This window comes from Crinia signifera, chromosome 9 (assembly GCF_055691185.1).
Source record: "Crinia signifera chromosome 9, ASM5569118v1, whole genome shotgun sequence".
Classification (NCBI taxonomy): Eukaryota; Metazoa; Chordata; class Amphibia; order Anura; family Myobatrachidae; genus Crinia; species Crinia signifera.
Window position 1 is genome coordinate 2271733 of NC_139225.1, and position 12289 is coordinate 2284021.

Consider the following 12289-nt stretch of genomic DNA (forward strand, 5'->3'; position numbering starts at 1 on the left):
TGTTTCCAATAATACGTCAGATCCATCAGTACCAACTGAGCATTCTGTAAATGCCGCATCCTACCGGAGTAGTGTTACAGACCGTGTGTCCCTCTTCCTGCCCATCCATTAATGCAGTGGTTCCCAACCTGGCATACATGTACCCCTGGGGTACTCGGAAGTACTGTGGAAAATAAATTGAGTGGAGGCGGTACTCATAAATGAAAAGCCTAATCAAGGGGTACGGGAGAGAAAAAAGGTTGGGAACTGCTGCTCTAATGGCTTCTTCCACCAGTATAATGCACCAAGGGGGTGATTCAGGTTGGTTTGCAAAAGCAAACTCCTACTTTAATGGACAAACCCATGTGCACAGCAGGTGGGGCGGATGTAACATGTGCAGAGAGAATTAGAGTTCTCCAGCAGAACACTGAGCCCAGCATTGACAACTGCGCCAGCCTATGGCAGAGAGTGTCTCCATCTGAGCATGGCCGCTCTGTCATACCCCTTTCACACTTGCAAAAATATCCTGGGTTTTTGCACATGAACACGCATCAATCCGGGATTTAGCTAAGTGTGAAAGGGTCTTGAAAGAATATCCCGGGAATATACTGACCTGGGTAGATTCCGGAACCGACCTGGGATGCGGTCAGTGTGAATGGTCCGTTCCCGGGATTGGGTACACGGGACGTTAAAAAGCTGCTGATTGGAGCTTTATTGGGCTCACCTTTCATCTGTCATCTTTCAGAGCCCTGGAGTCCATTTCTAATGACATGCATATGTATTTGCAGGGATTTCCCAGGATCAGTGTGAATGGGGCTGTCCCAGGTCGATCCCAGGTCTGAGTGCAGTGTGAAAGGGTACATTCCTGGGTAGAGTCCTGGGAATGTAAATCAGGCCTTAAATGTGTTGTGTAATATAATATGTATGAAATAATGCATAGCTGTTCTATTCAGTCAAGTGTCGTTCTTGTACCATAATCTGAAATAATTCACCAGCTGCCACATTTCTTAGCAAACATACAACTTTTACTTGAATAAGATACAAAAACAATACTTTTTATTCCTACAGGAGAGAAATGTATTTCCGTACCCCAGAAAGAGGGTCAGACGACATACAGTACGCACCATCGGTCCCGGTCTCCCGCTGCCGCAGTTTACGCTATGCGGAATGGGAAACATCTGCCTATTGAGTCACAGTTATATTGAGTCGCTATTTTAATTGGAATCTCACAGTGTTATCTACTCAAACAGCAATACAAATGCAGGTCATTAATTTATGACAACTGTGCAATGCTTATTTCAGCAGTTTTAATTACAAAGGAACCTTGCAATTGCCCGCTCGGTTACTGCAGTGTTCCAATTTGCGTTGCTACACTTTTTAAACAAATAGATGACAAGAAATAACAAATCTACGATTAAAAAGGCAGCACTGTGGCGTCACGCTGGATTAGCTGCTAGGGTATAAATGACTCGATCAAGGTATAGAAAGGAATATAAAAAAAAACCTAAAGACTAATAACTGTTGACCTTATGATGCACCCCCCATATGGATGTTATACAATTGCCCCCCCCCCCCCCATATATACTACCTCTTGCTGCTTCTCGCCTCCCTGGTATTGGGCAGGTCTAATGCTGCCAATACAACCCCAGCCATACTTAGCCAGGGAACCAAATTGGCCACACATTCCTGCATGTGGCTCACAACAATTTACATGTGATAATTGACCGATTGGTAAGAACAGGTTAAAATAGCCAGATAGTATATTATCCAATCATAGGCTGTATTTATTGTTTGGTACATGACCGATAAGTTCCTGAACCGATGCGTTATTGTGCAGAATCCGGTCACCAATGGCTGCATATAGGCCATCATTCTGGTTGACTCTGTAACAGAGTCCCAGAGTGCCCTGCCCACTGCCCCGCCGAATGGCCACACCCCCCATCGCATGTCCCGCTCAGGTTACCCAAACCCAAATAGCCACAGGCCAATTCACTAACTGCCCTAAATTACCGCAGCTAATTGGATACCAGCTGAGCAGTTAACATCTACAGAAAATGGAGTCACCGCCCAGATCCCTAATTAGAGAAGTTAGAACCCAATCATTCACAGAAATTGCTTGACATATAAAATTTGGGTGCAAGGGCTGACAAATTGGACATGGATATGACCGTTGTGCACTGAAACAGAACAGCCAGATTGAAGACGAGGGGATTGATGCAGTCAAAGCTTTCTGACGCGGGAGACACCTGTCAGCGTTACACACAACAGAAACATGCCACGTATTAGGGGTCTCTTGGGAACGGTCACCAATTATTTGCTTCCTCCAAAGAAAATCCAGGACCTAGGTGCACACAACCCACACAGACACAAATCCTGTGGGATTCCCTGCAGGCCTATCCGTCCTACTCGGCAAGACGCTGCCTGGTCTCCATCACTACGTCTTCTATCACCTCCAACTTCAGGAGATCTTTAATCTGCAAGACAAAAAGGATGGACGGTAATGTTACAGTGTCCCGCAATCCGGGGTATTAAACCCTAATGAGGTGTCGGACAACATTTACCAGCAGTCGCACTGAGCAAGAATATTGACATTTATTATTTAATAGAATACCTATAGGACAGTGGTTCTAAGGACCCCACACAGTTCACATTTTCCAGGTCACCCGACAGGTGCACTCATTACTGACTGACACGTTTTACAAGATCCGCAGGTGGAGCTAATTATTTCACTTGATGCTGTGAGAAGACCTGGAAAACATGCCCTGTACGGGGTCCTGAGGACCGACTTTGAGAACCTGTGTTATGGGAGATCCTCATTTACTCATAGTTGCAAGTATTCAACAGCTGCCTCCAATTCTTTAAGAGTGTTGGCCTGGATTTTATATGAAAATGTCTGGTCAATGAATTCAGCCTCATTATTGCTAGTAATCAGCAGTAATATCAATCAAAAAATTATAATAAGCATCCCACAGTTTTATTAAGAAACGGGAAGAACAGGGAGTTGCTAAATAAACATTTGCAAAAAGATTTAGAAATAACTGGGCATAGTCTATCAATCCACCAGGGACACACTGGCCCAGCCTTTTTGCATTGCCTACACACTAGGTGATTTTGAGCTCAAAGTAGTGCACTTGTCCCATTTTGGAGGTACGGGTGTGTTTGTATGGGCGGGTGATGAGCAGTGAGCACTTATGTGCACTCCCGCACCGAACCCTGCCCGTCTGTTTCTACAGACCGAGTGAACCACTTTCCATAGTCTTCTACAATGGAAAGTGATACACACACACACACACACACACACACACACACACACACACACACTCCCTCCCCCCCTGTAATGTGAAATATCTTTAAAAAAAAATATTTCAGTTAAAATAAATTAAAAAAAACCTACATACTGTATACACATTTGCCAATTTAGTTACCCATATGAAATAAAGCCAGGACACGTCTAATTCCTCATAATGGATGGGAAAACAAGGAAAAAAAAAACCACAACTCACTTTCCTTTATTACCATTACGTGATCTTTATCTGGCAGCCCGTGTGGCATGTGTGTTGTTGGTCAGTGGTGCATAACTTACTACTTAGTAATGTTATCTGATCATGTTGGGAGTAGTTGCTAGAGTCTGCCAGCAGGTGGCAGTAATACTTTACATTCCAGCTCAAGGATAAATGGCAAAATAACATTGTTTCTAGGTTTTTTGTTTAAATGCAGCCTCATTCGGATAGCTGCTAACTATTCATTTCTTCCCTGCCTCCCCCTTCCTAACACCATAACCTGAATACCTGGTGAGACAAAGAGGCTTCATAGCAGTACAGGATGCTGGTGTCATACAGCAACATCTTCTGAGATTCCAATGCCAGGATACAGTTCCTCAGGCGAGAAATCACTTCCCGGACAGAAAATGATATTGGCTGCGGAAACAGGATTAAACATTGTAAAATCACCCAAAGAGGGGGTGACACAAGCTGACGCAGCAGCTGGAAGGTGCAGCCTTGCGGTGTTTATACCCTACTGTTCTATCTTACTTCATTTCTATGTGATCTATATTGCTGAATCTTCGTGCTTCTGTTGGGGATGTTAGCATTATCATATGAGTGTATCGCATGTGTTCCGTTAATATTCTGCCTGTGGTTAGATCCCTTCTGACCGCCACACAGAAAAGCAAATTATCGGGTTAAACATTTCTACACTGACATTTTCCATTCAACATACTGTAGGTCCTTTTTTTGTGTGAAGGGTTAACCCAGGTTGAAATTCCTGGGTTTTCAACCCGGAAATTTACCAGGGTCGAAGAACGGGGTATTTCAAACTTTTACACAGAATACCCATGTTAATCAGCAAATTACCATGTAGAAATGTTTAACCCAGTCACTTGTTTTTCTGTGTAAAAGTAGGGGTCAGGCTGGGATCTGCAAAACAACCATGCACTTAAATTCTGAGTAAAAGCCGGGATTTAGAGGCTATTCTGTCTGAAAGTGGTATAGGAAAACATCTTCCTCTAGATATGGATCACGATAATTGTGTAATGGTTTGCATTTGAGAACCAATAAAAAATATTCAATTCAAAGAATAAAAAATAAAAAAAGAATTGTTAAAACATTCCAGAGAGACAGCTGCCTATTACATTTAGGTGAAGAGTTTTGTTTAGTAATTCTACAATTATATAAGAACACCATGATGTCCCTATGATAATTTTAGGATTAGAAGTTGGAACTAGAACATAAAATAATACTTCATTAATTTACAGCCAGGAGAGCAACGAACAGAAATCTGTTTTACCTCTAGATTGGTGACGAATCCCCCAGCCTCTTCCTCCGTCTGTTCCGGAGTGGGGTACAGCCAGATAAAACCATTGTTTCCCAGGATGATGGAGGCTCCGAAGGTAAGATTGTGGAAGTGAATCTTGCACCTCTTAACCAGCGATGGCGACACCTGAACCAGGACACCTTGTCCAAGCTTAAAACAAGAATGGATTATCCAGAGGATACAGTAACCACGCACAATGACCTGGTGCTGCTTGGCCATGGCTTACCTTGCCATACTTGAGACTGCGAGTGTGCAGGGATAGTGCGCCATCTGAGTACACCGCCTGGACCTCGGCCTGAGAGCGAGTTAGGGAATGACAAACCAAAGGTCAATGTCACCATGAATGCGGATTTACAATGAGGCGCAGCTTCATATGGATTGTACTGCCCCTTTCAGTGCGGGACCTACTGTAGCTTCCAACAGATTCTAACCTGGAATAAAATGTGATTGGTCCCCACAGTGATCACAGTAATGCACTTGGTTATTCAGCAAATAATCAATTATCTTATGATGCTGCATATGTGGCCTGTAACGCCATTTCCTAGTCTGAAGTTTCCATTGGTCTGATCGCTATCAAACAGATTCTATGGGTTATATTCAATTAGACTGGGATCCATTCCGACATTCATTTCTTGGAATGAATCAGACATGCCCTATTGAATCAGCAGCCAAATCAGACTGTCGGATTTGGCTGCTGCTGCTCATCCCCAAGGGAGGAGGCGGAACAGCGAAGAGGGCACCAGGTAAGCTGCTGCTGCTCACCCCCGACGGAGGAGGCGGAACAGCGAAGAGGGCACCAGGTAAGCTGCTGCTGCTCACCCGACGGAGGAGGCGGTGGAACAGCGAAGAGGGCACCAGGTAAGCTGCTTCTGCTCACCCCCGACGGAGGAGGCGGTGGAACAGCGAAGAGGGCACCAGGTAAGCTGCTGCTGCTCACCCAGCACCATCCTCCCTACCTCAATCAGACTGTCGTATTTGAAAAAAGGATATAGTCCAGGTGTTCTCAAGCGCTCTTAATCCCTCTGCTGCAGATACTCTCAGAGGTGCTTCAATCTTTAAAACACCCTATAACAAATGCAAAGGTCTCTGGGGAGTATTAGAGTATTTCTGCAGCGCTGGACAATACGTTTTAGACTTATTGGAAGAAAAAGAGTTCGCTCTCCAAATCCGCAGTAAAAAATAAAGTCAATTTTATTGAATAAAAGTCAAATGAAAAGGGACAAGAAAGTCTCTCAAAAATACACACACAAGAAAATATCAAAATACAAAGTTCCTTGTATAGAGGAGTTTTTAAAGGTAGCTCACCAGATTCTTGGAGACATAAACCCCGATGTATTCCAGACTACACTCAGACCTATGTGGAAGGACGGACTCTAGATGGAAAGGGTACTTCAGGGTGTAAGGAGCCGTACTGCCACTACGGTTATCCCTTCTACCCTTACAACTTCCCCTGGTGTCGACAAATATCCAATGTGGTCTCCGGGTCAGCACTTTTTAGGTCGGGAAGCCGCACTGCCACTGCGGTGATTCACTGTCCCTTTAAGGCTCTCCCGTAGATGTAACGTGTAGTAACTCTGGGTGGGTACTTTCAGGGTGAAAAGACCTTACTGCCACTTAGGTCAGATCCCCTTACTATTTCCCCGAATAGGTCACCTGTATCCGGCTGACACAAGAGTGGAGAGCCGCACTGCCACTGCGGCTTTTTCTTCTATCAGTGTCTCTCCATGCAGGTTCCCGTATTAAGGGTGTCCGGCTTGATGTTAGATAGCCGCGGTTCACCCCTCCGTCTGCAGTGGCAGTGCGGCTTCCCGACCTAAAAAGTGCTGACCCGGAGACCACATTGGATATTTGTCGACACCAGGGGAAGTTGTAAGGGTAGAAGGGATAACCGTAGTGGCAGTACGGCTCCTTACACCCTGAAGTACCCATTCCATCTAGAGTCCGTCCTTCCACAAAGGTCTGAGTGTAGTCTGGAATACATTGGGGTTTATGTCTCCAAGAATCTGGTGAGCTACCTTTAAAAACTCCTCTATACAAGGAACTTTGTATTTTGATATTTTTTTGTGTGTGTATTTTTATGAGAGACTTTCTTGTCCCTTCTTCATTTGACTTTTATTCAATAAAATTGACTTTATTTTTTACTGCGGATTTGGAGAGCAAACTCTTTCTTCCAATAAGTCTAAAACGTATTGTCCAGCGCTGCAGAAATACTTTCATACTCCCCAGAGACATTTGCAGACTGTCGGATTTGGCTGCTGCTGCTCACCCCCGACGGAAGCGGCGGTGGAACAGTGAAGAGGGCACCAGGTAAGCTGCTGCTGCTGCTCACCCAGCGCCATCCTCCCTGCCTCAATCAGACTGTCGGATTTGGCTGCTGCTGCTGACCCCCGACGGGGGAGGTGCGCGGGAGGCGGAACAGCGAAGAGGGCAACAGGTAAGCCGCTGCTGCTCACCCAGCGCCATCCTCCCTGCCTCAATCAAACTTTTTTTTTTAAAGTCAGATTAAGATTGTCGGCACAGGGCCAAAACCTGTCGGATTTTGCAGCGTTTCCGACAAAAGCACGCAGATCTGTGGCTATACCGACGGAAACAGCCCTTTCAAGTCAGAAACTGGCATCTTACCGACAAGGCGACAGTTTCACCTGCAATAGAAGCTTCCCAATTATCCGATATCCATATATTCAGCATCTATAATCATAGGGTTAAGGCCGCACACAGAGGCCCAACAACATGTGACATCAGATCGGATTCAGATTGTCTCGCAAAGCACATTGTTTGTTAATGGGCAAAACCATGAGCATTGCAGGTGGGGCAGGTTTCTGTGCAGGGGAAATACTGCAATACAGATATCAGTCTGAACACCCCCCACCCAAATCTAACTCTCTCTGCACATGTTACATCTGCCCCACCTGCAGTGCACATGGCTTTGTCCATTAGCAAACAAAATGTGATTTGCGGGCCAACCTGAATCACGCCCTCAATGTGCGTTCCCATCGGATCACATAATGCCGCACATGAGATAAATCAGTACCAGGCCATCAGATGCAAACGTCGGGTCCTTTTTATCACATCGGATTTCCCTGAACTCCCCACGAGTTCTTTTATAGATGCGATAAACGCATGTGATTTATTGCGTGTAAAAAATGGCACAACAAGTGCCAAGTGGGAAGGCTCCCTCCCGGGGCGCTGACGGGGGAGGTCATAGGACAACGGGTGTGACTTGTGCATCAGGCAGCCGGACCGGTGCATGGCCAGCTTTATGTCTTTTGCTGGTGATTCTGTATCTCTTTTATAGGGTTATACGTCTCTTGTAGTAACAATTCCTTCTCTAATATCCGTTTTCCTTGGTAACCGTTGCTAGGGGACGTTCCCTTGAATACACGTTTTCTCCTCAAAGTGGTCAATTGCTTTTTAAAAAGCAAATTATTACTGAACTTTCTACCCACTCTATATGTGATTATATTTATTACATGTACAACCGTTCTGGAATCATATATTTCCCTATTTACTAGAAAAAAATCACAAGTTCTATCCAATAAAATTGTGCATAAATATGAGCGAGCGGAGCCAACAGAATGACCCCCAGAGCGCACCAATAGACGGCATCTCACTCGCTCTTTATTTAAAGGTAAGTAATAGGAGGTAGGTATCACCATTTCCACACTGATCTATAGAACAGGGAACTAACCAAATGATGCGGAGAAATAGGGAAGGAGTATAATAAATAAATCATTTATCGCTCAACACAAAGGACAGTTCTGTGTGGAACCATAGTTCTACCTTTTCCGAAGGCTTACATTACTACCACAATAATAAATGAACACGGCACTCAGGGGCAGGTGTATTACGTCTGGTAAAGTGATAATGCACCAGCCAATCAACTCCTAGTTGTCAGTTTTCAAACACAGCTGATTGGCTGGTGCATTATCACCGACCACTTTACCAGGCTTAGTACATCAGCCCCCATGTTCCATAGTAGAGGGGGGGGGGGGAAGCAATGAATTGGCATCTGATTAAAGACTAGAAAGGACTTTGACATAATTAAACAAGTAGAAGTAGTAATGTCATAGTACAGATTTGTACATATTTTAAAGTAAACATGAAATGTATGTAATGAGGTTCCCTGAAAAAGAAATTCCAGAGAGTAATTGTGTTTTGTTTAGACCCAGTACTGAATGGCAGAATGACTGCAGAAGCGCTCACCCCCGCTTACTCCAGCACGTGAGGATATATATACCCGAACACCATAGAAGAATTTATAGCAGGCACAGATGCCTGGGCCCAGCAGCAGGCAGGCGGCTCTGTGCCAGCTTCGCTTCTGTCAAAGGATACACTAATCAGATCTCCTTCCTGCAGATAACTCCTCATTGCCAGCTCGTCCTCTGCTGACCTCCTCCTCTGAAAGAGAAGACAAGACACATGAGATCAGCAGGCCATATAATAACAGAGAGCATCAGCTTGCCAAGAGAATCCCAGAGACAGCACATGACTGACTTCGGTTACCACCAAAGAATCTCATTTAATGCACGGATGGGAGGATAAGTTATGGCGTGCCACATGTGAACAGAGGACTTAACCCTTCTTGCTGTATTTGAGGTCCAGTCCCTTAAACTAAAGCTCAGGCAGGAGTCATTTATATTGGCACTGTGTCAATAAAGACAGTCTCCTTCAACCAATGTAGTTAAATGCCAAAAATGTGGTACAGCAATACTGGCTGTGGACAGCAGCGGTAATTTTGCAAAAATTAAGATGGATAAATTAAACCGGTGTGGAAATTCAGCAAAGTGGGTACAATTAGGTAAGCTGTAAAGGTGTCCATACACTTATGCGATTTTGCCTGATTTCACCTGATTACAAGGGATGGGCACGAAAAATCTAGTGAAAAGTGGCCACAAATGTGTTTGACATTGCATCCGAAGATGAAACCTCCTGCACATAAGAAAGAATCATCCGATTTATCGCATCCAATTTCCCATGAGCTCTGTGATAAATTTCATGTAAAAATGGCGCATTAAGTGCGGAATCGGATGGAAGCATGCCAGGGAGCTGCTGGGGGAGTTCAAGGGTAATCGGATGCTACTTGCCCTTCAGACAAGTCGCACTGATGTACAGTATGGGGACCTTAAGAGGTTCCAGGCTGGGCTAAAATGGCAAGTAAGACCCAGGCTCATTCCTAACTCACTGGTCCACACCCAACGATCATGACACGGCCAGTATCAGACAGATGTCGCTCTCAGGGACTAGATCAGTCTGCCTGACAAGTCTGGGGGAGGGGGCAGGTGGGGTAGCAGGAGCGCCAAAATGTAACTCTTTAACTGACGGAGTTATGCGACAAATGTCCTTTACTTTTACCCAGCAAATTCGATTTGACGTTTTCTTGTTAACAAACATCGCTTTTTTGTTACAGGAATTATACAAGGAAGACATACAATTGTGTGATTCTTTCTCCCAAGAAATTCAACCCCAAAGTCTGGATTATTTTATGTCACAATATCTAACAGGGGATCCCTCACATGTGATGCGAAAATAGAAACCAGTATATCTTACAACAGCCCCCCTGTAAGTAGCCCGGAAATATAAAAATAATGATCGGTCTGTCATAGGTGCCACCTTGGCAATTTTTGGGTATTGCTCTTTTTGTAAGAGGATTGGGTCCCTTTTGTAGGTAAGCAGATGACTATACTCAGCGATTTGGAATGCTGCCCCTACTGGCACCAGGACGAACGCTTAGAAATGCTCCACACATGCATTTCATTAGAAATTCACAGGATGTTATGTGACGAATGTGATCCAATGCCGGATACACGGTGAAATGATGTGTACCTGGACGATATAACGACCAACATATCATTGTCAATATAAAAAACAGAATGATCCCTTGTTCCATCCTTCAATACCTTGGCGCAGCATGATATATCGCCTAGTGTGACTTGCAGCACAGCTGACCGGACGTTATCTCCAGCGACCGCGCAGATTGGCCTAAACACTGGACAGTTTGTGTGATAGGTCATTCAGATCCGTCCAGAAACAGCTCCAGAGTGCACCAGACTAAAACCAGTACTAGAGTATACCATCCCCAGAACTAGCTCTGTGCTCCAGACTAAAACCAGTACTACAGTATACCATCCCCAGAACTAGCTCTGTGCTCCAGAATAAAACCAGTACTACAGTATACCATCCCCAGAACTAGCTCTGTGCTCCAGACTAAAACCAGTACTACAGTATACCATCCCCAGAACTAGCACTGTGCTCCAGAATAAAACCAGTACTACAGTATACCATCCCCAGAACTAGCTCTGTGCTCCAGAATAATACCTGTACTACAGTATACCATCCCCGGAACTAGCTCTGTGCTCCAGACTAAAACCAGTACCAAAGTATACCATCCCCAGTACTAGCTATGTGCTCCAGACTAAAACCAGTACCACAGTATACCATCCCCAGAACTAGCTCTGTGCTCCAGACTAAAACCAGTACTACAGTATACCATCCCCAGAACTAGCTCTGTGCTCCAGACTAAAACCAGTACTAAAGTATACCATCCCCAGTACTAGCTCTGTGCTCCAGACTAAAACCAGTACTACAGTACACCATCCCCAGAACTAGCACTGTGCTCCAGAATAAAACCAGTACTACAGTATACCATCCCCAGAACTAGCTCTGTGCTCCAGACTAAAACCAGTACTACAGTATACCATCCCCAGAACTAGCTCTGTGCTCCAGAATAATACCTGTACTACAGTATACCATCCCCGGAACTAGCTCTGTGCTCCAGACTAAAACCAGTACTAAAGTATACCATCCCCAGTACTAGCTCTGTGCTCCAGACTAAAACCAGTACTACAGTATACCATCCCCAGAACTAGCACTGTGCTCCAGAATAAAACCAGTACTACAGTATACCATCCCCAGAACTAGCTCTGTGCTCCAGAATAAAACCAGTACTACAGTATACCATCCCCAAAACTAGCTCTGTGCTCCAGAATAAAACCAGTACTACAGTATACCATCCCCAGAACTAGCTCTGTGCTCCAGAATAAAACCAGTACTACAGTATACCATCCCCAGAACTAGCACTGTGCTCCAGACTAAAACCAGTACTACGGTATACCATCCCCAGAACTATCTCTGTGCTCCAGACTAAAACCAGTACTACGGTATACCAACCCCAGAACTAGCACTGTGCTCCAGAATAAAACCAGTACTACGGTATACCATCCCCAGAACTAGCTCTGTGCTCCAGAATTAAACCAGTACTACGGTATACCATCCCCAGAACTAGCACTGTGCTCCAGACTAAAACCAGTACTACGGTATACCATCCCCAGAACTAGCACTGTGCTCCAGACTAAAACCAGTACTACAGTATACCATCCCCAGAACTAGCACTGTGCTCCAGACTAAAACCAGTACTACAGTATACCATCCCCAGAACTAGCTCTGTGCTCCAGAATAAAACCAGTACTACAGTATACCATCCCCAGAACTAGCTCTGTGC

The 12289-nt window shown here is 44.8% G+C and overlaps 1 protein-coding gene across 1 annotated transcript in view; it reads right to left on the minus strand.

Moving 5' to 3' along the window:
* Positions 1–951: 951 nt before the first annotated feature.
* EXOSC2 (exosome component 2) overlaps positions 952–12289 on the minus strand; it is a 28488-nt gene continuing 17150 nt past the window's right edge. The window contains exons 5-9 of the mRNA XM_083160877.1: positions 9124–9189; positions 5018–5086; positions 4765–4941; positions 3768–3896; positions 952–2453 (exon numbers count right to left, since the gene is read on the minus strand). Coding sequence (XP_083017003.1) covers positions 2382–2453; positions 3768–3896; positions 4765–4941; positions 5018–5086; positions 9124–9189 — 513 coding nt within the window. The 3' untranslated portion in view covers positions 952–2381. The remainder of the gene's footprint in view (positions 2454–3767; positions 3897–4764; positions 4942–5017; positions 5087–9123; positions 9190–12289) is intronic.